This window comes from Trichosurus vulpecula, chromosome 4 (genome assembly GCF_011100635.1).
Source record: "Trichosurus vulpecula isolate mTriVul1 chromosome 4, mTriVul1.pri, whole genome shotgun sequence".
In the NCBI taxonomy this organism is placed as follows: domain Eukaryota; kingdom Metazoa; phylum Chordata; class Mammalia; order Diprotodontia; family Phalangeridae; genus Trichosurus; species Trichosurus vulpecula.
Genome location: NC_050576.1, coordinates 4,424,143 through 4,445,902, shown reverse-complemented (window position 1 = coordinate 4,445,902; position 21,760 = coordinate 4,424,143). Strand labels below are relative to the sequence as shown.

At 37.8% G+C, this 21,760-nt stretch overlaps 1 protein-coding gene across 1 annotated transcript in view; it reads right to left on the bottom strand.

The window, feature by feature from the left end:
* Positions 1 to 21,760, bottom strand: part of LRRIQ3 (leucine rich repeats and IQ motif containing 3) — a 135,514-nt gene that overhangs the window by 22,562 nt on the left and 91,192 nt on the right. Inside the window, exon 5 of the mRNA XM_036757801.1 lies at positions 11,725 to 11,869. Coding sequence (XP_036613696.1) covers positions 11,725 to 11,869 — 145 coding nt within the window. The remainder of the gene's footprint in view (positions 1 to 11,724; positions 11,870 to 21,760) is intronic.

Here is a 21,760-nt window from a genome sequence, read left to right as displayed (position 1 = left end):
AAACTATTTACATCCTACATGAGATGATACTTGAAATACCTAAGAATTTTTTCTTTACTAGTGCAGTTAGGAGGTATGTACATAGATAGAACAGATGTGAGTTAAATATGATGTGGTCATACCCCCCCAAAAAAATTGTGTCAAATTTATAAGAATTATAAGTCATTTCCCAATTGATAAATAGTCAAATGATGTGAAAAGGTATTTTTAGACAAAGAAATCAAAGCTGTCTATAGTCATATGAAAAAAATGCTCTAAATCACTATTGATTAGAAAAAATGCATATTAAAACATTTCTGAGGTGCCACCTCACACCTATCAGATTGGCTAATACAGCAGAAAAGAAAAATGATAAATGCTGGAGGTGATTTGGAAAAACTGGGACATTAATGCACTGCTGGTAGAGTTTGGAACTGATCCAACCACTCTGGAGAACAATTTGGAGCTATGCCCAAAGGGCTATAAAACTGTGTGTATTCTTTGACCGAGAAATACCACTACCAGGCTTGTATCCCAAAGAAATCAAAGAAAAAGGGAAAGGACCTATCTGAACAAAAATATTTATAGCAGCTCTCTTTGTGGTGGCAAAGAATTGGAAACTGAGAGGATGCCCATCCATTGGGGAATGGCTAAATAAGTTGTGGTATATGATTGTAATAGAATACTATTGTCCTATAAGAAATGACAAGCAGAATATTTTTCAGAAAAATCTGGAAAGATTTACATCAACTGATGAGGAGTGAAGTGAGCAGAGTCAGGAGAACATTGTACACAGTAACAATGATATTTTATGATTTTTAATTGTGAAATATTTAGCTGTTCTCATCAAATACAGTGATCAAAAATAATTCCAAAGAAATCATGAAAAATGTTATGCAGCTCCAGAGAAAGAATTGATGAAGTGTGAATACACATTGAAGAATACTATTTTTCACTTTTTTAAAAAAAAAATCTTGGTCTGTGTTTTCTTTCACAACATGACTAATATGGAAATATGTTTTGCATGATTTCCCATGTATAATCTATATTAAATTGTTTATCACATCAGGGAAGGGGTAGGGGAAGGAAGGAGAGTATTTGAAATGCAAAACTTTAAAAACTATTAAAATTGTTTTCATATGCACCTGTGAAAAATAAAATATTCTTCAAAAATAAAATTAAGTGATGACAAAAAGGGATTCACTGGAAGAAGAGGAAAGGGAGAGGTGGAATGGACTAAACTGTCTCTTATAAAAAAGGTGGGGGAAAAAAAGCTTTTACAACACAGAGAGGAAGATGATAGAGTTTAGGGGAGAGAACCTGAATCTTACTCTCATCAAAATTAGCTCAAAATTAGAATAACATACACTCAGTTTGGGATATAAAATTATCTTACCATACTGGGAAGTAAAAGGGAGGGGGATAAGAGAAAAGGGGTCATTGATAGAAAGGAGGGTGGTTTGAGGGAGGTGGTGGTCAGAAATAAAACACATATGATGGGGGACATAAGAGGAGAGAGGGGAGAGAGAGAGAGAGAGAGAGAGAGAGAGAGAGAGAGAGAGAGAGAGAGAGAGAGAGAGAGAGAGAGAGAGAGAGAGAGAGAACATGCAGGATGGAGGGAAATAAATAGTAACCATAAGTGTGAATGTGAATGGGATAAACACCAGAAAATGGAAGCAGATAGCACAGTGGATTAAAAACAGAATTCTACAATATGTTGTTTGCAAGAAACACAGTTGAAGCAGAGAGACACACAGATTAAAGGTAAAAGGCTGGAGGAGAATACATTACGAAGTAAATCTGAAGTAAAAATAAAGAAGGGGTAGCAATCAAGGTGGAGCAATGGATAGAATTCTGGATCTGGAGTCATGAGCACTCATCTTCCTCAGTTCAAATCTCGCTTCAGATGCCTTACTAGCTTTGTGACACTGAGCAAATCACTTAATTTGGTTTGACTCATTTTCTTCATCTGTAAAAAGAGCTGGAGAAGGAAATGGCAAACACTCCAGTACCTTTGCCAAGAAAATGCCAAAATCGTGTCACAGAAAGTCAGACATAACCATACAACTCCACAATAACAAAATTATAAGAAGCTAGGAGGTACAGTGAAATGCTGGTCCTGGAGTCAGGAAGAATCATTTTCCTGAGCTGTGTAAACCTGGGCAAGTCACTTAACCTGTTTGCCTCAATTTGCACATATGTGAAATGAGCTGGAGAAGGAAATAGTAAACCATTCCAGTATCTTTGCCAAAAGAAAAAAAAAAACAAAATGAAACAAATGGCACCACAAATAGTCAGACATGACTGAAAAAATGGCTGATCACACACACAGCAATCATGATCTCAAACAAAGCAAAATTAATAATCTAATTAAAAGAGATAAGCAGGAAAACTACATTTTGTTCAAAAGGTACCACAGACAATGAAGTAAATATTAATACTGAAATATATATGCACATAGCATCCAAATTCTGAAAAGAAAATTTAAATGAGATAGAGGAGAAAATGTAGTTGTAGGGGACCTCAATTTTCCTTCTCAGAACTACCCACCAAATAAACAAGAAAGAAGTTAAGGAGGTGAATAGAATTTTAGAAAACTTAGATATGATAGATCTCTAGAGATAATTGAATGGGGATGAAAAAGAATATATCTTTCTTTTTTCCTCAATGGTACATGGCACCTACACAAAAATTGACCATGTGTTAGAGCATAAAAATCTTATGATCAAATGCAGAAAGGCAGAAATATCAGAATTCATCTTTTTCAGATCATAATGCAATTAAATTCAATTCAGTAAAGGGCCTTGGAAAGATAAATTAATTAAAAATTAAATAATCTAATCCTACATAATGAGTGGGTCAAAAACAAATCATAGAAACATTCAATAATTTCATTAAAGATAATGACAATAATGTGTACCAAAACTTATGGCATGCAGCCAATACAGTACATAGGGGGATATGTGCATTTCTAAATGCTGTAATTAATAAAATAAAAAAAATAAAAAATAGCAGATCAGTGAATTGGGCATACAACTAAAAAAAACTAGAAAAAGAGTAAACAAAAAATCCCCAAATAAATACCAAATTGGCATCCTGAAAATCAAAAGAGAAATTAATAAATTGAAAGTAAGAAAATAATTAAACTAGTAAATGAAACCAGAAGCTGGTTTTATGAAAAAACAAATAAATCACTGATTAATTTGAGTTAAAAAAGAGGAAAACCAAATTACTAGTATCAAAAATTCACCATCAATGAAGGGGAAATTATGTGATTTTCAAGAGCTATTTTGCACATTAGTGTGTCAGTAAGTATCACAATCTAAGCAAAGTGGATGAAAATTTACAAAAGTATGAATTGCCCAGATCATCGGAAGAGGTATTAGAATATTTAAACAGCCCTATATCGAAAAAAGAAATTGAACAAGCCATTAATGAACTCACTAAAAAAAAATCCTCAGGGTCAGATGGATTCACAAGTGAATTCTGCTACACATTTAAAAAGTAATTAATTCCAATACTATATAAACTATTTGTAAAGATTGGCAAAGAAGGATTCCTACTGAATTGCGTTCACAATACAAATATAGTGCTGATATCTAAATGAGGAACAGTGAAGACAGAGAAAGAAAACTATAGAAAAATTTCCCAAATAAATATTGATGTTTAAAAAAATTAAATAAAATTCTAGCCAGGAGATTATAGGAATATATTACAAGGATCAGATGTGACTGGGTGAGATTTATCACAGGAATGCAGGACTGGTTCAACATTAGGAAAAACAAATTATTAGCATACTTGACCATATTGATAAATAAAAGCAACAGAAATCATATGATTATTTCACTAGTTACAGAAAATTCTTTTTGACAAAATACAGCACCCATTCCTATTAAAAACACTAGAGAGAATAGGAATAAATAGAACTTTCTCTAAAATGATATGTAGTAGGTATGAAAACCATCAGCAAGCATTACCTGTAATGGAGATCAGCTAGAAGCCTTCCCAATAAGACCAAGAGTGAAGCAAGGATGCCCAGTTCTACCACTATTATTCAATCTTATACTAGAAGTGTTAGCTATAGCAATAGGAGTAGAAAAAGAAATTGAAGGAATTAGAATGGACAATGAAGAAACAAAACTATCACCTTTGCAGATGATATGATAACATACTTAGAGAATCAACTAAAAAAAACAACTTTAGAAAAGTTTTGAGAAACAAAATAAAGCCACGTTAATCATCAGCATTTCTATATATTACTAAAAAGACCCAGAAACAAGAAATAAAAAGAGAAATTCCATTTAAAATAACTGTAGGCATTATAAAATACTCGGGTGTCCACCAGCCAACTATGTGAACACAATATAACAGACTTTTCAGAAGAATAAAGTCAGAACTAAACATCGGAAAAATATCAATTGCTCATGGGTAGGCTGAGCTAATATAACAAAAAATGACAGTTCTACCTAAATTAATTTCCTTACTCGGGGCCATATCAATCAAACTACCAAAAATATTTTATAGAGGTGGAAAAATAATATCAAAGAGAACAAAAGATCAAGAAAATCAAGGGAATTAATGAAAAAAGTGAAGCAAGGTGGTCGAGTCATACCAGATCTTAAAATATATTATAAAATGGTAATCATCAAAACAATATGATACTGGCTAAAAAATAGTGGTAGATCAGTGGAATAGATTAGGTACACAACAGACCTTCGTATATGACCACAGTAATCTAGTGTTTGATGAACACAAAGACCCAAGCTTTTGAGACAAGAACTTACTATTTAAAAAAACACCTGAGAAAACTGAATAACAATATGCAGAAACTAGGTATAAACCAACATCTTAAATCATATACCAATATAAGGTCAAAATTGGTACATAATTTAGACTTAAGGGGGGATCCCATAGACAAATTAGGAGAGTAGTCAGATCTATGGAAAAGGAAATAATTTATGACCAAATAAGAGAGAGTTTATTATGAGATGTAAAATGCATAATTTTAATTGTAAAAAATTTAAAAGTTTTTGCACAAACAAAACCACTTCAACTAAGACAGCAGAAAGCTATGAAAAATTTCCACAGCCAGTGTCTCTGATAAAGGCCTCATTTCTCAAATATATAGAGGATTGAATCAAATTTATATGAATGCAAGTCACACTACAATTGACAAATGATCATATATTAAGTGCTCAAGACATGCTTATTCCCCTGCCCCATCCTCATTGGAATTATTTCTCTTCATGCTTTCAAAATTTTACATAACAGGCATTTAATAAATGCTTGTTTGCTTCCTTTCCTTCCTTCAGCTGTAGCTCAGAAAATAATAATGAAATCAGCACTATCATTGGGAGAAAGATACACACACACACACACATACAGAGAGAGAGAGAGAGAGAGAGAGAGAGAGAGAGAGAGAGACTCCAATCAATTATTCTTTGATTCTAATTACCATTCCTCTTTAGTTCTCAATCTAAAACCCTTTTTCCTCACTCTCATTCCTCTCTGTGTATAGTCTTCCCCTACTAAAATGTAAGCTCCTCTGATATTTGTACTTGTACTTTCTCCTTCATGATGTTACTTTCTGTTAATGTCTGTGTAGATGTTGTACCTACCCTCATAAAATACAATATCCTTGAAGGAAAAGACTGTCATTGTCTTTGGATCTCAAGCACGGAGAGTTCTTTCTTATGACAAAGGACTCAAAATTTAAAGAACTGAATTGAATCAATTGAAATTGGGCTTTGAAATGACCATTTATTCAGTATTCTAGCCAGAAACTCCTGAATACCTTCCATTTTAGCAAAGCATTTGACAAAAACTCATGTTATTCTTTTGAACATGATTGAAAGATTTGAGCCATATCAGAGGTGTCATATGTTTGGCTATCTGAATGGCTGCACCCATTGAGGAGCTCTCAAATCTGAGATATCTTTTTGGACAGAAGTCTCTTTTGGACAGCCTCAAAGATCTGTCCTTGGCCCTTAGCTATTTAACACCTATCAAGCTTGGACAAAGGCACAGGCTTATTCAATCCTCAAATGACACCAAGGTAGAAGGAATAGCCAACATTTAAAATGAGAAATTTGAGATCCAAAAAGATTTAAAAACTAGAATGTTTGCCAGAATCCAATCAAATAAAGAAGAAAAACAATTGAGGAGAAAATGTGCCTGTACAGAATTTGTTATGAGATTCAATTAAGCCAGCTCATCCTGAGAGGACGTGCAGATGAGAGTGCAAAGCAGGCCACAAACATCTGGGAAATGGACATTTGCTGACCCCTTCGAAGTGATCTATTATTATCTGATAAAATTCAATCCAAAATGGACTGATTTACTCCAATTTAAAAGGCGTTCTGCTAGGACCCAGGGATGGAAAGTGTCCATTTGAAAATGATTCTGGACCTGCAGGACCATACATTGGGGGAGGTGACATGCTAGCAACTGTGTGCACATGAGTTTATTTGAGGAGGGGAGAGTGTTGCCCTGGTTGATAAGGACAGAATTATCAGAGGAAACAACATCGGAGCCAAGCACGTAAAGAGGCAGGGATTCAAAGACACTCTTTAGTAAGTTGTGTTACTAATACAGAGTAAAAAATACCAAAAGAAGAGAAGCCTGACCCTAAACATATCAGGTTGCTCCATTGTGGTAAATTTATGGGAGGCATGAGGAAGAGATGCATAGGATGGGTAGGGATCAATGGAAGGCAGACTGCACGTCAGAGATAACTCTTACATTGAAGAAATCACAGACCCATTCAAGGGAGTGTTGGAGAAAAGAGAAAAGGTCTGGCAAAAATAAGAAAGGCAAGTTATTAATAATGCAGTTAGACTGTTTTTTCCCTCAAAATCTAGGTAAGAATGCAAATTCGTAATTCTAAAAAAAATAAGTATTTTAACTGTATATATGATAGAACCAATTTACATATAGTTGGAGGAGTGCATTAAGGGTTAATTTATACACACGCAAATATGTACATGTATATATATATATGCATAGACACACATATGTACATGGATCTATGCTGTAGTTAAAAAAAACTTTTAAAAAAGACTCAAACATTCCAGCAAACAATTTAGGAAATCAAAAGGAAGAAAAAAATATAGTTAAAATTACCTAGAGAACTGAAGAAATGAAATCAGCAAGGTGCGATGAATTGGATGAATTTGGAAGAAAAAATGTAGGCATTGGAAAATGTAATGCATTTTATTGAAAACCATAAAAATTCTTCCAGACCCATCTAATTTCAGGGCCATAAGTGGGTTTGGATAAAGGCAAAGTAGGTAATCGAGATAAAATTACTAAAGATTGCATAAATCTGATCTTGGGCACTCTGGTATAATGACCCTTCAATAATTAACCCCCTCAACCTTACACTTTATACAGGAAGTATCAGTTTCTTCTCAGAAATATGTTTGAGTTGAACAGCTGGTCCTTTTTGTAAAAAATGTGAATTTCCTTCTTATATAATCATTGAACAATGCATGCTGTCCTGAAATAACCAGGGAGGTTTGGCTGGTTCCCCAGTTATACTCACTAAAAAGGCTTTTTAACTAGGATAACATAGCTTTTATGGCTAAAATTGCTGCCTGAGGTGTATCATACACTTCCAACAAAATGATGGAATTTGTATACTTAATTCCTTACATACTCATCGAAAAATATATCTTCTGGACAAGCTATAGTGAGAAAATTCATGGAGCTATCATGTCCCTTGCAAACACTTATTCTACAATGACAGGCAGTTTTATGAAAAAGGAGAAAAAAGGATAATATTTGCTAAGGAGATATAAAAGAGAAACTGCAGTGGAAGAATCACAGCTTCAACTTCAGTTAGGGAGGCAGGAATAGAAAGTGCCTAAACTGGAGCAGAGGGTGATTTGGGCTAACGCTGGCTAGAAAAGAGACAGAGGAGAGCTATAATATACCATGTCAAAATTCACTGCATTCATTTCCTTCTCTATGATGATCTAATATTTTAAATTGGGAGTTTTTTTCCCAATCCAAGAGACATTTTTGTTTTCAATTTTTAAGTCGAGTCCAACATTCAGGTGAAGCGTTTTGTCTTTTCGAATGGTTATGGCTCACTCTGAGTCATTGAAAAGTGCTTGAGTGAAAAGAGATGGAAGGCAAATATGTGCAAAATGTGTGGCTATAAAAGCCGTGGAAGCCAAACGTTGGATGCCCCCCACCTCCTCTGCTCCTCTTCATGAAACCATTGGGCCAGTTTACTACAAATGAAGATTATATACTCTTCACTGGGCCCTCATTACTACAAGATAATGCTTTGACACTTCTGGAAACAACTCATTTTCCCTGTCATGACAGCACCTACTCCAAACATTTTCATTCCTTCTCAAAGCCTCCCCTATCTCCCCCTTGAGAGAGTCCATTGGTTCCCTCTTACCTACGGGATGAAATCTAAATCCTGTTTGTCCTGAATGGCCCTTCACAGCCTGGCCCTTCCTACTTTTCCAGTTTTCTTGCACTTGACCCTCTTCTTGACTCAATCATCCAACTACACTGCCCCCTTTGCTAGTGAAGGACATTCCCTCTGCCTCTGTGCCCTTTCCTGGCATTCTCCTGGAGTGCTCATCCCCTCAGCATCATTGCTTCCTTGGTTTGCATTAAGGCTAAACTCAAAGCCCACCTTCTGCAAGATGTGGTCTCACTACCCATGCCTGCCATGATGGTCCTTTGAGATGACCATCCATTTACATTGTAGAAATAGCCTATGTTTGGACCATCTCTCCCTAGAGAACCTGAGCTCTTCAGTGGCATGGGATCACAGTTTTGTCTTTCTTCATATCTCTAGAATATAGCAGAGTGCCAGGAACATATAAGTCTATAATAAATGCATGTTGGTTAATTGTTACTTTATATGAACAACTTGTTTTACCATATTTCTTTCCCCATAAGCTCCCTCTTTATGAAATGCTAAAATAAATACCCAGGTACTGCCACTGGGCCAGATCTCTGGGAGTAACACGCAGGTACTGTTCTCTATAGGCACTACTGCTCAAATGAGAGAGAGAAAGAGAGAGAGAGAGAGAGAGAGAGAGAGAGAGGAGGGTGCTGCTAGACCTTTCTCATTTTCCACATGAAGGACCTAAAAGACATATTTTCATGTTGTCAGAGAGTAGAATATTTTTATCTTATTGAGGGAAGGTGAGAAACTGAGAAATGAGGAAATAGAATTATTTCCTCTACTTCTCTCTCTTACCCTGCTTACCAGGAGAAAGGGAAAAGAAAATGGAATGGCTGGGGAAATTAGAACTCTATAGTTATAGTAAGTTATGCTGGACTTGGATAAATTGAGAGTGTTTCTTCTACAATTCCCAAAGAGAAAATAAAATAACAAATTTAATGCTCTTAGAATAAAGCTCGGTAAGAAATTAGCTACAAAATAATTCGAGTACTTCCTTATGTAACCTCAGTGAGATTAGTAAACTTTGTCACTAAGGTAGGTGGTCTTTGTCTCCCACCATACGCCATATCCCAGAAAAGCCCAAAATGTAATCAAAGGATATTACCAAGGTGTTAAACTAACTGCCGAGATCTGGCCATGCCTGGTGATTTCTTTTGTGAAGAGTGAACAAGTCTCTTGAATGAATAAGAAAAGGCCCAGTTGTTCCAGCTGGAAATGGGCCACAGGCTCAGAAACCTCTAAGGAGCTGACCTCAGGATCAAATACAGTGACTCGGAGCAGTTGACATTTGGAGCAGCTTGGAGGAGGCCCCTGGGCTTATTTAGGAAGGTCAAATAGAAACATAGGGAAGGGATTTTCTGAACCCTACCCCCAAATAATCTATCAAGCCTTGAAAATGAGATACTTAACCACCAAGAATCATAGAATGCACCAGGAAACAGAAAGGGATATTCTATACCAGTGATTCTTAACCTAAGCCCCACACAGCTAGAAGGGATCAGCAGATAGTTGTCTCTGAACTTGGATGGGTAAAAAAGATAGGTCTGTATTTTCACTAATGTCTGATAAAAACTCCGCATTTCTTCAGTTAATTTTGTGCATTTAAAAACATTATTCTGAGACAGAGTGCATGGGCCCTACCAGACTGCCCAAGGGAGCCATCACACAAACAAGGTGAGGAACCCCTAGATAGTTGCATTTTGGTACACCCAAGGTACTTGAGGCTTTAAGGTGCAGGGTCTCTAAGAGAAGAAAGAGAGCTGGTAACAGAGTCACGAAAAATACAGCACTACAATGGAGACTAACTGTAGGAAAGGAGTAGACCCAGTAAAGAGATTTGCTCAGAAGAGGTCCTACACCTGGTGTGGGGAAAGGAAAAGGAGGATGAGGCTCCCTATGAGGATTCAACAAGGAGTGAAAGAATATTCAGGTCCTACAATTCTTGTTTTGTCAGGTATCCTGATCTCATTTCCTCCCTTCATTTGTGATTCACAATCTATTCTAAATTTGTGTCAACTCTTTCAATGGGTGCTGTATATTTTAGGGGGAGAGCATAACCCAAGCTTATAAAGAGGAAAGTTTTGTATCTTCTCTTCTTAAGGTGTAACCTCAGTAAATGCCTTTGCTTTGAGCCAATTGTGTCCCCCAGCTGAGTATTAAAGGTAAGCACACCACTGGGGGCTCATAAGTCACAGTTTTAGGAATAGGTGCCAGAAGAGTTACCTAGAAACCAAGGTAGAATATGCTCATTGCGTAATCCATCCCTCCGGCACAAGTTCAAGCTGTTAGAAAAGCCCAGATGGGCTACACGAAGGTAAAAATAAGCTTTTAGAAATAATCGTATTATTATTATTTATTTAGTTCATGTTCTTTCCACCAATAAAGTTTGCATCTCCTCTATGACTCAGTATTTAAGAGTAGCATTTCAAAGAAAAAAGCAAACAAACAAAAGCATTCAGTGGCCAATCTTATATTATGGCCCCGAAGTTAATTAGATTAGTCCTTATATAACAGACATGATATCCATGACAGGGCCCAGCTTGACATGTTGGGAACCCCTGGGCACTTCCCAAAAATGTGTAGGAGTAAGTAAGACACTTGCAAATACTACGACTGCTATTGTTTGAACATCTGTTAATTAACCGATGGTATACAAATTAGAATAAGGCAATTTATTAAATAATTTCTTCAATTATGTAAGACAGAGCATCCCTCCAATTCTTTTTGTGATGTGAAATTAAAAGGATGTAGATATGTCACAATTTTTGATGGAGGCTGTGAATCAATTCAGTAAATATTCATAAAGCCCATTGTCTGTGCATGACCCTGTGCTAGGTAAAAACCAGCCTCCTCTGCCTTCAAGCACCTTATAGTCTACTGAGGGCTATAATGTGTCTATATATACACATGCATATACATACATAACATATATGTGTGTGTGTGCGTATGTATATGTATACGAGTATGTATGTATGTGTGTATAGACATCAATATAAAGTAGGTACAAAATAACCCAAAGCACCCTCAAGGGGGGACACTGAATGTTCAGAGTAACAGCAGGAATGATGGAGGCCACCGTGGGGAGGTCAGTCTGAGTCTGCACAGTACGTTGATAAATCTGAACCTTCTGTCTATGTGCCTGTGCATGGGCACACATGTGCAATCACCCAATGGGGAGAGGTGCGATTTTACCCGACATCCTCCATGGACGGTTTACGTGGTCTAAAACTGGTGCCATGATCCCATCCAACAACGCCTCCCCTTTGTTCAGATGGCCTACTGAGGCGGAGGGGGCGATTCCCGCCACTGACCTTTCCTGTGCTTGAACTTCGGGAACTGCTGCGGGGACTCTTTTTTCCGTAGTTCTGATAAGGCGCAGGAAATGAGGGCGTTGTGTCTGGATGAAGATATGCCATGTAGTCTGGGAACCCCTGGCCCCTCGGGGACGGTCTCAGCCTGTGAAAAACAAAACCAAACAAAACCCCAAAGAAGCTTTAGAGAGACAACCTCAGCCTCCTCAGCAGTAAAATTGCGGGTAATCAGAACGACCGCGGGGAGCCTTCCTTGGCTGTGGCACCGAGAGATAACGGGACACAAGACCTGCGCTTGCACTGCGCGAAGAAGCTCCAATGGAGCCGTTCTCGCACCTCCTCTTCACTTTACAGGCTCACTCGGGGTAAATCGAGTCAGCGAGCACGTCCTATGAGCCAGACACCAAGGCAAGTGCTGAGAATGAAAACGCAAACGGTGAGGGGGAAGGGGAAGGAGGAGGTACTCATGTATGGCCGTGGCAGGAAAGTGCGGGAAATGGAGGGCCCTTCATTTGTCTGGTTTGGGAAGAACAAAGCAATGGGAGAGGAGAGCTCCAGGGGTACAGGGAAGACGTGGTGGAGCACGGTGGCAAAGGCTAGTGCAAAGGTTAGGTTACTTGCCCAGAGTGAAACAGCCAGCAGGTGTCAGGCGCAAGATTTGAACTGAGGTCTTTCTGGCCACCAAGACCATTTTGTATCCACTGTGCCACATGTCCTCATGCACAAAAAGGGCTTGATACACTGAAAGTGCCTCGTAAAGTCAGCTGTTATTGTTAAAAACAGCTATAATGCAAAATATTTTTGTTTGCTTTTCAACTTCTTATTCATCTTAAACACGAAGTGAGAAAAGAAAAAAAAAAACCTTTTCATGTACACAGTAAAACTCGAGAAGATTCAGTATAAAACAATAAATGTCCATTTCATGAAAAGTTATGTAATAATCCTACACAGTGTTCTCAAAACTAGCCCACTTTTCTGTTTCTTTCGAGGTTGTTCTTGTTTTCTTGTCCTCTGCTGTGCACTGTTTTTTAAGTTTTTTTTTCCTCTCTCTCCCTGCCCCCCCCAGAAGGCTACAATTACATCCAAATATATGTATGTATATATATACATACATATATAAATATATATAAACATATACACACATATATAAACATACACATACATTCATATGTACATAAACATATATGCATGTGTGTAAGACTATACTATGTACATTTCTATTTTCCAGGTCTTTCCCTGGAGGTGGACAGCATCCTCTTTCATAGATCCACATCTTTCCATGTTTTTCTAAATCACTTAGTCCATCATTTCTTCAATCATAGCAGTATTCCACCACAACCATATCCTATGTGAGAGACTATCTATGAAAATTTTTTTTCTCCCACTTTTCTGCTTTCTTTCTAATCTTGGCCATATTGGTTTTATTTTGAAAAGAAAATTTTAATTTAAAACGACCATTTTACACTTCAAGAATGTTCTTACCTTACAATACAGTTTAAGGTCTGGTGCTGCTGAATCTCCTTCCTTTACATTTGTTCCCCTTAGTTTCTTTGAAACTCTTGACCTTTTGTTCTTCCAAATGAATTTTGTTATTATTTTTTCTAATTTGGTAAAATAACTTTTAGCAATTTATTTGGGATGGCATTGAATAAACAGATTAGTTAGGCTAAAATGTCACTTTTTAGCACATTGGCGCTGCCTACTCATGAACAATGAATACTGCTCCAATCATTTAAATCTGACTTTATTTGTATAAAGAGCATTCTATGTTTATGTACATGCAGTTCTTGTGTCTGTTTTGGCAAGTATACTATCAGGTATTTTAGACTATTTTAAATGGGCTAAAACAATATCGAATAATATTGGTGACATATAGTGTACTTTTCCTATTTTTCTCTTTTAATTAAATCTGTTTTAGCTTTAATTATCATGATTACTACCCTGCTTATTTTTATATAACACATTCTACTCCTGCCCTTTAGATTACCTCTGTGTGAATCTCTCATTTTTGTTGACTTCCCTGAAAGCAACGTATTGTTGGGTTCAGATTTTTAATCCACTCTGCTATTTGTTTCTGTCTCATGAGTAAATTTATCCCATTCATTCTAAGTTATAATTACTTGTTATGTATTTCCCACCTGGTCCCTTCACCTCTCCCCCTACACTCCACCTTAATCTACCTATCTTTCTTAAGAGTTTCTCCCTTATCCCCCCCTCCTCCTAATTCTTAATCTACAGATCTTTCCAAAAGCCCCTCCCCATCCTATCCCTTCACCCTCTTATTTCTTTCTAGATGTGGAAGACTTTAAAACCATATATATATATATGTTGTTTCATCTTTAACCAGTTTCTGATGAGAGTAAGGTTCTAGCACTACCCCCCCACTTGTTTCTTCTGTATCAATTCTTCCTTTAATACATCTTTTGTATAATTACTCATTTTTATCTCTCCCTACAAAGTTTCACTTTTTTAGAGTTACCCTATCACTCCTAGCTCAGTCCAAAACTACCTAAATAATGATAACAGTCATACTTATGACATTTTCACATATAAGAAGTAAATAGTTTGATCTTACTGAGTCCCTTCTAATTGGTCTTTAATGTTTACCTTCTATTTCTCCTCATCTTATATGTTGAATTTTCCATTAAATTCTGCTCTTTTGTCACAAATATCTGAAAGTTTTCAATTTTTTAAATGTCCTTTTTTTCCTTTCATTCAGGATTATACTTAACTTTGCTGGGTAAGTTACCTTTGCTTGCAGTCCCAGTTCTTTTGTTCTATGAAATATAGTGTTCCGAGACTTATGGTCCTTAATGTAGTAGCTGCTAGGTCTTGTGTAATGTTGATCATAGCTCCATGATATTTAAATTGCTTTTTCCCCCTTGTTGCTTGCAGTATTCTTTCCTTATTTGGGAGCTTTGAAACTTGGCTATATTCCTGTAAGTTTTCCTCCTAGGATCTCTTTAAGGTGGTGATTAGTAGATTTTTTTCCTATTTTTGCTTTATCTTCTTATTCTAGAACTTCAGGGCAATTTCCCTTAATACATTCTTGTAATATCAAGATTCTATTTTTAATTATAACTTACAGGTAGCCTACCTATTGTCTCCCCTCAATCTGTTCTCCAGATCAGTTGTATTTTTCATGAGATGTTTCATATCCTCTTCCGTTTTTTCGCATTACTTTGATTCTATTTTATTATTTCTTGGTATCTTATAACAACATTAGCTTCCCCTTACCCAATTTTAGTTTTCAAGGAATTGTTTTGTTTCCTAAGTTTTGGATTCTCTATTCTAGTTGGTTGACTTTATTTTCACAATTTTGCTGATTTTCTTGGATTTCTCTTTCTTTTCCAATTTTCCACAAGTTCCTCTCTTTTTCTTTTTAAAGTCCTTTTTTTTTTTTTAAATTCTTCCAAGAACTCTTTTGGGGCTTGTGACCACTTGAAGTTTTTCATTGAAAAAAGGAGTGACTGTTTTTAGCTCTACTATCTTCCTCTGAATAAGAACCCAGATCTTCTCTATCCCCATTATCTATGGTTGGGTTCTTCCTCCTTTGCTTACTCATTTTTATTTTATTTTGTTTTTAGCAGCTTATTATTATGATCAAGTTATAGAAATGACACCCAAAGCCTCAAGTCTTTTTCACTGTTATTTTCTGAACTCTGTCCTGGGACCCAACTTTGGCCACTCCTCTCCACCTCTAAGCCACAGCTAGGGCCCCCATCCATGCTGTCCTACAAACTCTCTTGCTTTATATGGTTCCTTTGGTGGCCGCAGATTTCAGTGGTCCTCTCTGCCCTGGAACTGAAACCAGGGATTCTCCTCTCCTTCGAGTGCCCACAGCCAGCAGGGTCCCTGCCCCTCTACATGGATGCTAGTTCCTTCTCCTTCTCAGTAGCCACAGCCCTGGACCTCGTCTGGTCAGCACAGCTGTGCTTGGCATCCCTTGCCAGTGGAAGGGCCTTCAATGTTCTCCTCCTCAGCCCTTGGACTCCCCCACTGTCAGTGAGGTGAAAGTTCCTGAGGCTGAGACAGCCTTCCAACCCTGCTGCCCCCAGGGCTTTTTGTCTGTTGATTCTTCAGAGTTGGCCTGGACCTGTTTGCACCTCACTCGGGCCAAACCGCAACCCCTGCAGGCTGGATTTTTCCTGGAGTCTTCTCAAGTTGTCTTAGGAGGACAACTACTTTACCCTGACTTTTTAATTCTGGTTCTCTACATTCACTTTGAGGTGATGTTCTATTTTTATTTGTGGAGGAAATTTGGAGAGCTTAAAGTTTTCTGGTCTACTGTACCATCTTCCCAGAATTCTTGCTATAATAGAAAATTATTAAGCACACAGGAGATATAAAAGTAACGATGGCAAGACATATTTAAAAGCGGAGTTGAGTTTGGCTGAGTCAATCAGAGAACACTGTGGAAAAGGTGATGCTTGGAGGACAGGAAGTGAAGTAAGCGAAGGAGGGAAGGGAGTGTATTCCAGGCAGGTGTACATGCGTCTCCTCTCACTGAATGTAAATTCTCTGAACGCAGGGTCTGCTTCATTTTTGTCTTTATAGCCCCAGCATCTACAGGTTCTTGGATGGAATAGTTCCTTAATGAGAATTTGATGAATTGAATTGAGTTGAACATGAGGCAGATTTGAGGGGTATTATTAAAAATCAAAGTAGGATTTGGGGTTTATTGCCAAACTGGACCACATTTAGGGGGAGCTAACCAGGATGATGAGGAAACCCGAAGTGTTCCACAGGAGGATCATCTACATCCTTAATGTTCAGAGCTGGGCAAAAATGGAAGGTGCTGATGTCCCCTTCAAAATTCTTCCAATCAAGGCTGGATGACTCTTAGTGGCTGTGGTCAACAAGATCTGTCCTCACGATGGAATGCTATCTCCATCCAGAGAAGAAACTGATAGAGTCTGAATGCAGATTGAAGCATGCTATTTTCACTTTTGGTGTGTTTCTTTTCCCCTTTTGGTCTATTTCTTCTTTCACAACATTACTAAAATGGAAATATGTTTTACATGATTGTACATATATAACCTATATCAAATTGCTTACCATTTTAGGGAGGAGAAAGGAAAGAATGAAGGAAAAATATTCATGACTCAAATTTGTTTAAAAATGAATGTCAAAAATTTTCTTTGCATGTAATTGGGAAAAATACAACTTATTATAGAGAAAAAATCTGTCCTTTGGGTAAGGTTTGGCACAGATAACCTTAGAGTTCTAGATCTCTTCTAGGCTGAAGCTAAATTATTCAATGAACTTTCTACTATCATTTAATAGATTTATAAGGTTATAGCCTACTTTATTAGGTAAGCATATGGAGGGAGGATTTCTGTATGAAGTTATGCATTTAAAGTCAGTTCCAACCATAACACCCTATATAAATGAGCTATTAGAATTGTTATCATGGTTAATATCCAGGATATAAAAAAATTGATTAAATGCAACTAGGCCTACCAACACTATTAAACTCAGGATGGGCTTTATGCAACAAAGCAGAATCTGGCAAACACATTTTAGCATTGGTCTCCATGGCCTCCTCCCCTTTCGCTCCCTTTGCCTCTTGTAGAGATATTTATAGGATCTAAAGTAACCTTTTGTGCACTTAGCTAACTTGATGAAGATAGAAGAGATACAAACAATTTGCTGCAGCTTTAGTGAGGGTTTGAAAGATATTTGAAGGCCCTGCCCTCTGCTCAATATACAAGGTCATACCCATGTTTGGGCTCCAGATTGGGAGAGCTGAGAATAAAGAGCATCATTCTATCCCAACTGGGCCCCAAGCCTCAGGATCTAATCAGTCTTCTTGCTTTCCAAATCCTAGGGACCATCCAGTTCAGTCTCACATTCATCAGCCTAACAGCTGCCTTTCAAAACAGATTTTCTTAGCTTTTAACTAAGAGATTGTCCAAGTGATAATAGAAGAACCACAGAGCTCTCTTCAAGACACCAAACTTTGGGCTTTTCTCTGATGATTTCAAACAAAAAGGACTTTGAAAGAGGTATCAGGGATGGAGTATTTCTGCAGAGGGAGAACAGATGATTCCTGAAAGCCAAACTATAGCATTCCAAGCGGAATGGAAGGTCCTGGCCTGGAAGGGACCTTGAGTCTAGTAATGGACAGAGACTCAGCCAGGTGCACAGCAGTCTGACATCTTGGGCAATGTCAACTGAAAAAAACGTAGAAACAGGGAAAGGAAAGAACAAACCACTTTCTTCTGTGTAGGAGGCACTGAGTTCAAACCATCTCTTGTCACAAGGAAGGAGACAGTGCTGCGGAAGAAAACAGGACTGGTGCAGAGACCCTGGGTTCAAATCCTTCTTCTGCTCTACTTTAACCAGCTGGATGAGCTTCCACAAGTCACTGAACTTCTCTGAGTTTCCATTCTCTCATCCCTGATGTCCTCTAAGATTCCTCCGCATTCTTGGTTCTTGATCCTTGTTAGTGAGAGCTGCAGAGGACAGAAGACCCACTTTCTAACAGCTAAGCAGGACAAGAATCTGAGGGTATGGAGGCTGATAGTCTCTGTGCAGGCTGGTCTCCCTTCTAGAAGGCCCAAGGACTATCTCTCCCGAATCCAGGACATCAAGAAAAATGAGGTGGTCTTTAAAAAGAAAAGCACAAAAAAAGACCTGGGTGAGGGTTTCAAGGGAAGACAAAGCAGAAACAAGACCTGATGAGGAAGAGCAAAAGGACCAGAGTGGAAAGAGGACAAGGACGATGGAGAAGAAAAGGGGAAGAAGAAGGCTCTTGGTGGTGAGAAGGGAGCTTGACCCACTGGGCCTGAAGTTCACGACTGGTTATTATGGAACCTGCTATCCACTAAAACACTTGGGCATTTTTCCACACAACTGAAGGCTGACCACACCTTTCTAATCCAGTATTTGTGAAGATGATTTGTGGACCTCAGACTTCACAAAGAATCTTTGCATCAACTTTTTTTTGAGAATGTAACTAGAAATCAATGTCAAGAGCCCCACTGAGAGTTTGAAATATCCACCTTCATGATTTTTTTTGATAAGGACAAAAATTTAAATTGCTTGTTTATAAAGTTTACAAATGACATTCAGGTGATAGGTATTTTAGATGACAGAATTAGAATACAAAAATGTCCTATCAGGCTGGAATGAAGGACTAACTCTAACAAACAAAAGCTGAATAGATATAATAGGAATCCATTTGACTTGAAAAAGACAACAATGAACAAATATTGCCACATTTCCTTTGAAAAAGACCTAGGAGTGTTAATGGCCTATGTTCTAGTAGGCCCTTGTACTTGAGGACTTCACCATGTATTTTGATAGCCCCTTAAATAGGCTGCCTTCTTAATTCGCCAGCTTCCTCCAACCCTGCAATCCTGACCTTTGTTCCAGCCAAGCTATACACAGGATTGGTCATCCTTGGAATCTCATTATGACCCTCAAATGTTCTCCCATCCATTGTTCCAAACTTCCTCGATCTGATCATCGCCTCCTTGCATGCTGGAAACCATGTCACCAGATATATCCCCTTCTCCCAACCTGAGGAAAGTTTAAGGGAATAGTCTGCCCTTTCCTCAACTTCTGGTCTCAGTGCCTACCTATTAAAAGACAACACAATCCACTTGAATTGCTTCTTTACCCACATTTCAAGCAACCTGAATTTCGCCTGATTTACAAAGAAGGTAAGGGTTAGCCAAAGATAAATATAAATTTAAATTAAAGCCAGGAGTCAGACCTGTGTTTAAATGTTAGAAATTCTCTAAGGGACTGTGATTATGCATCTATCTTTCATTTACTATAAAATGCCTAAAGGTGCAGAAGATGGAACCACTTAAACCATTGTATACTATGATTGTAAAACCAGATGATCATGGTAACAGGGTGTGACTGACTGTATTCCCAGAGATAAATGAGGTAAAGAGGAAAAAGGCAATGAAGACTCCAGGAATCCAAAGAGATGCCAGAACCCTTTAGAAGGGTTACATCTCTGAATCCTCCCCACTAGCCAGCCCCCCTTTTATAGCCTATGTGTGCTGAAATCAGTCAGCCAATCAGCAACAAATAAATATTTATTAAGTGCTTACTCTATGTCAGGCACTGTCCTTAGTGTTACCTCTGCTAGAGAGAGTCGAATGATCACGCTGCCTGCTTCCAATTTATGTTATCCAGTCAGAAATGGACCCTGACTGGCTGCCCACCAAAACTTTTACTATCCATAACTGTTCTCATCTCCTCCTCCTCCACTTCCTCCTCTTCATATGTTTATAAATCATCCATATATATGTACTAGTCCTGAACAGTTTAAGTAAAATGTAAACTAACATGGAGGAGGGGAGAAGTACCCTGAAGCATTCAGTTCCATGAATCTACCTCCCAAAATGCTTTAGGAAGCTAATTTCTATATTCTTTATTAGAACTACAACAACCATTGGTGATTTTAATAAAGCAGTTAAATTCCAGTTTTCACTTTAGGGACAAGATACTAAAGCAGATGATAATGGGTGATTGTTGAGAACACCTCTTTGAAAGGGAACTTTTCTATCTACATGAGCACATCTCTAGGATAAAATGATTTTAGCAACTGCAGCAGCCCGTGTGTTCCTGTATTCACTTACAGTATCTGAAGAAGGTCTCTGATCAGAGTTGAGAGATGGAGGAGAAGCAAAAAAGTATCCTGTGTGAAGGCCAGTCAGCATTAAGCCCATCTTTGTCTTCCGGGTGTGAGGGCACATCTTAACTCTTATGAGATGCCTTCCCTGCCTCCCAGGGCCCTTAGTACCTTATCTCCAATTAGAGGATGGGGAGATGAGACAAGGAGAACAATCGGTAGCCCAGGTGAGAGAGGATAAGTTAAATAGGGCAGCAGCTGTGACTTAAGGGAAGGGAATATTGAAATACTTCCATGTGTGCTACACACATGTGCATGTGTATACATACATATGAGTATACATGTGTGCATGTATACATGCATGTGTACATGTATACATACATGCATGTACATGGTTTTATGCTGTCCCCCCATTAGAATGCGCTCCTTGTCAGCATGAACCATATTTCTGCCTTTCTTGGGTAGTTTTCCATAATGAACCAGCATCCTTTGCCAGTATTACTTCATATAGTAATCTTAATTAATCAACAAATACATGTTAAACCCCTACTCTGTGCCAACACTTGAGATAACAATGCAAATATAATGAATAATTCCTACCCCCAAGGAGAAAACAGTGAATGCTCAACAAACTAGTCACAAACCAGACAATAATCATTTAAAAAAAGATAAGAATTCAAAATTCCAAGCAAGCCAAAACACGTTGTATTATTCTTTGTGACATTTTGCTGAGTGAGTAGCAAACACCACTCTCAGCTTCTTTTACCAAACTCTTCTCATTAGTTGTTGGGATAAAAGTAAAGCAGAAAATGGGAGGTGCAATGTAACAAGGAATGACACATTTTTCGTCTGAAGTTCCTTCTAAGCCTTTCTGAATCACTCCTTCCTACCTCCTAAGCAGTGGCTAGCAAGTTTCCTAAATCCAAAATATTGAGCTGCATCTGGGCGTTGGAATAAAGCAGTTTATAACCTGGATGGCTGAGAAAAGAATCAGAAGAAGAAAGAAAGTGCTATGGAATTCAAAATTAAAGAAATTGTGACCTTTTTTTATAAATGTAAATATCCCTGGAATAGATAATTGTTTCAAGATTAAAGCAATGTTTCCTTTACAGACTAGATCATGCTTTAGGTCTGGTTTTATGTAGGACAAAATAAATGTGTTTATGTTGCTGCCATTATATTGGACACAGTTTAGTCATCATTTCTAGAGTTGGAAGGGAACCCAGAGCTCGTTTAGTCTGATCACTTCCTAAAACAGGAATCCTTCTCTAATATTCCTACTAAGTGGCCGTCTGGTCTGAATTGTAAGACTTCCAGAGAGAGGGAATTTGTTGCCCCACCCAACCTGGTGCCATCCATCTCATTCATGGACAGAACTGATGGTTGGAAAGATCTCCCTTATGTAAAATTAAAATTGGCAGTAAGGGAAAATATCCCCTT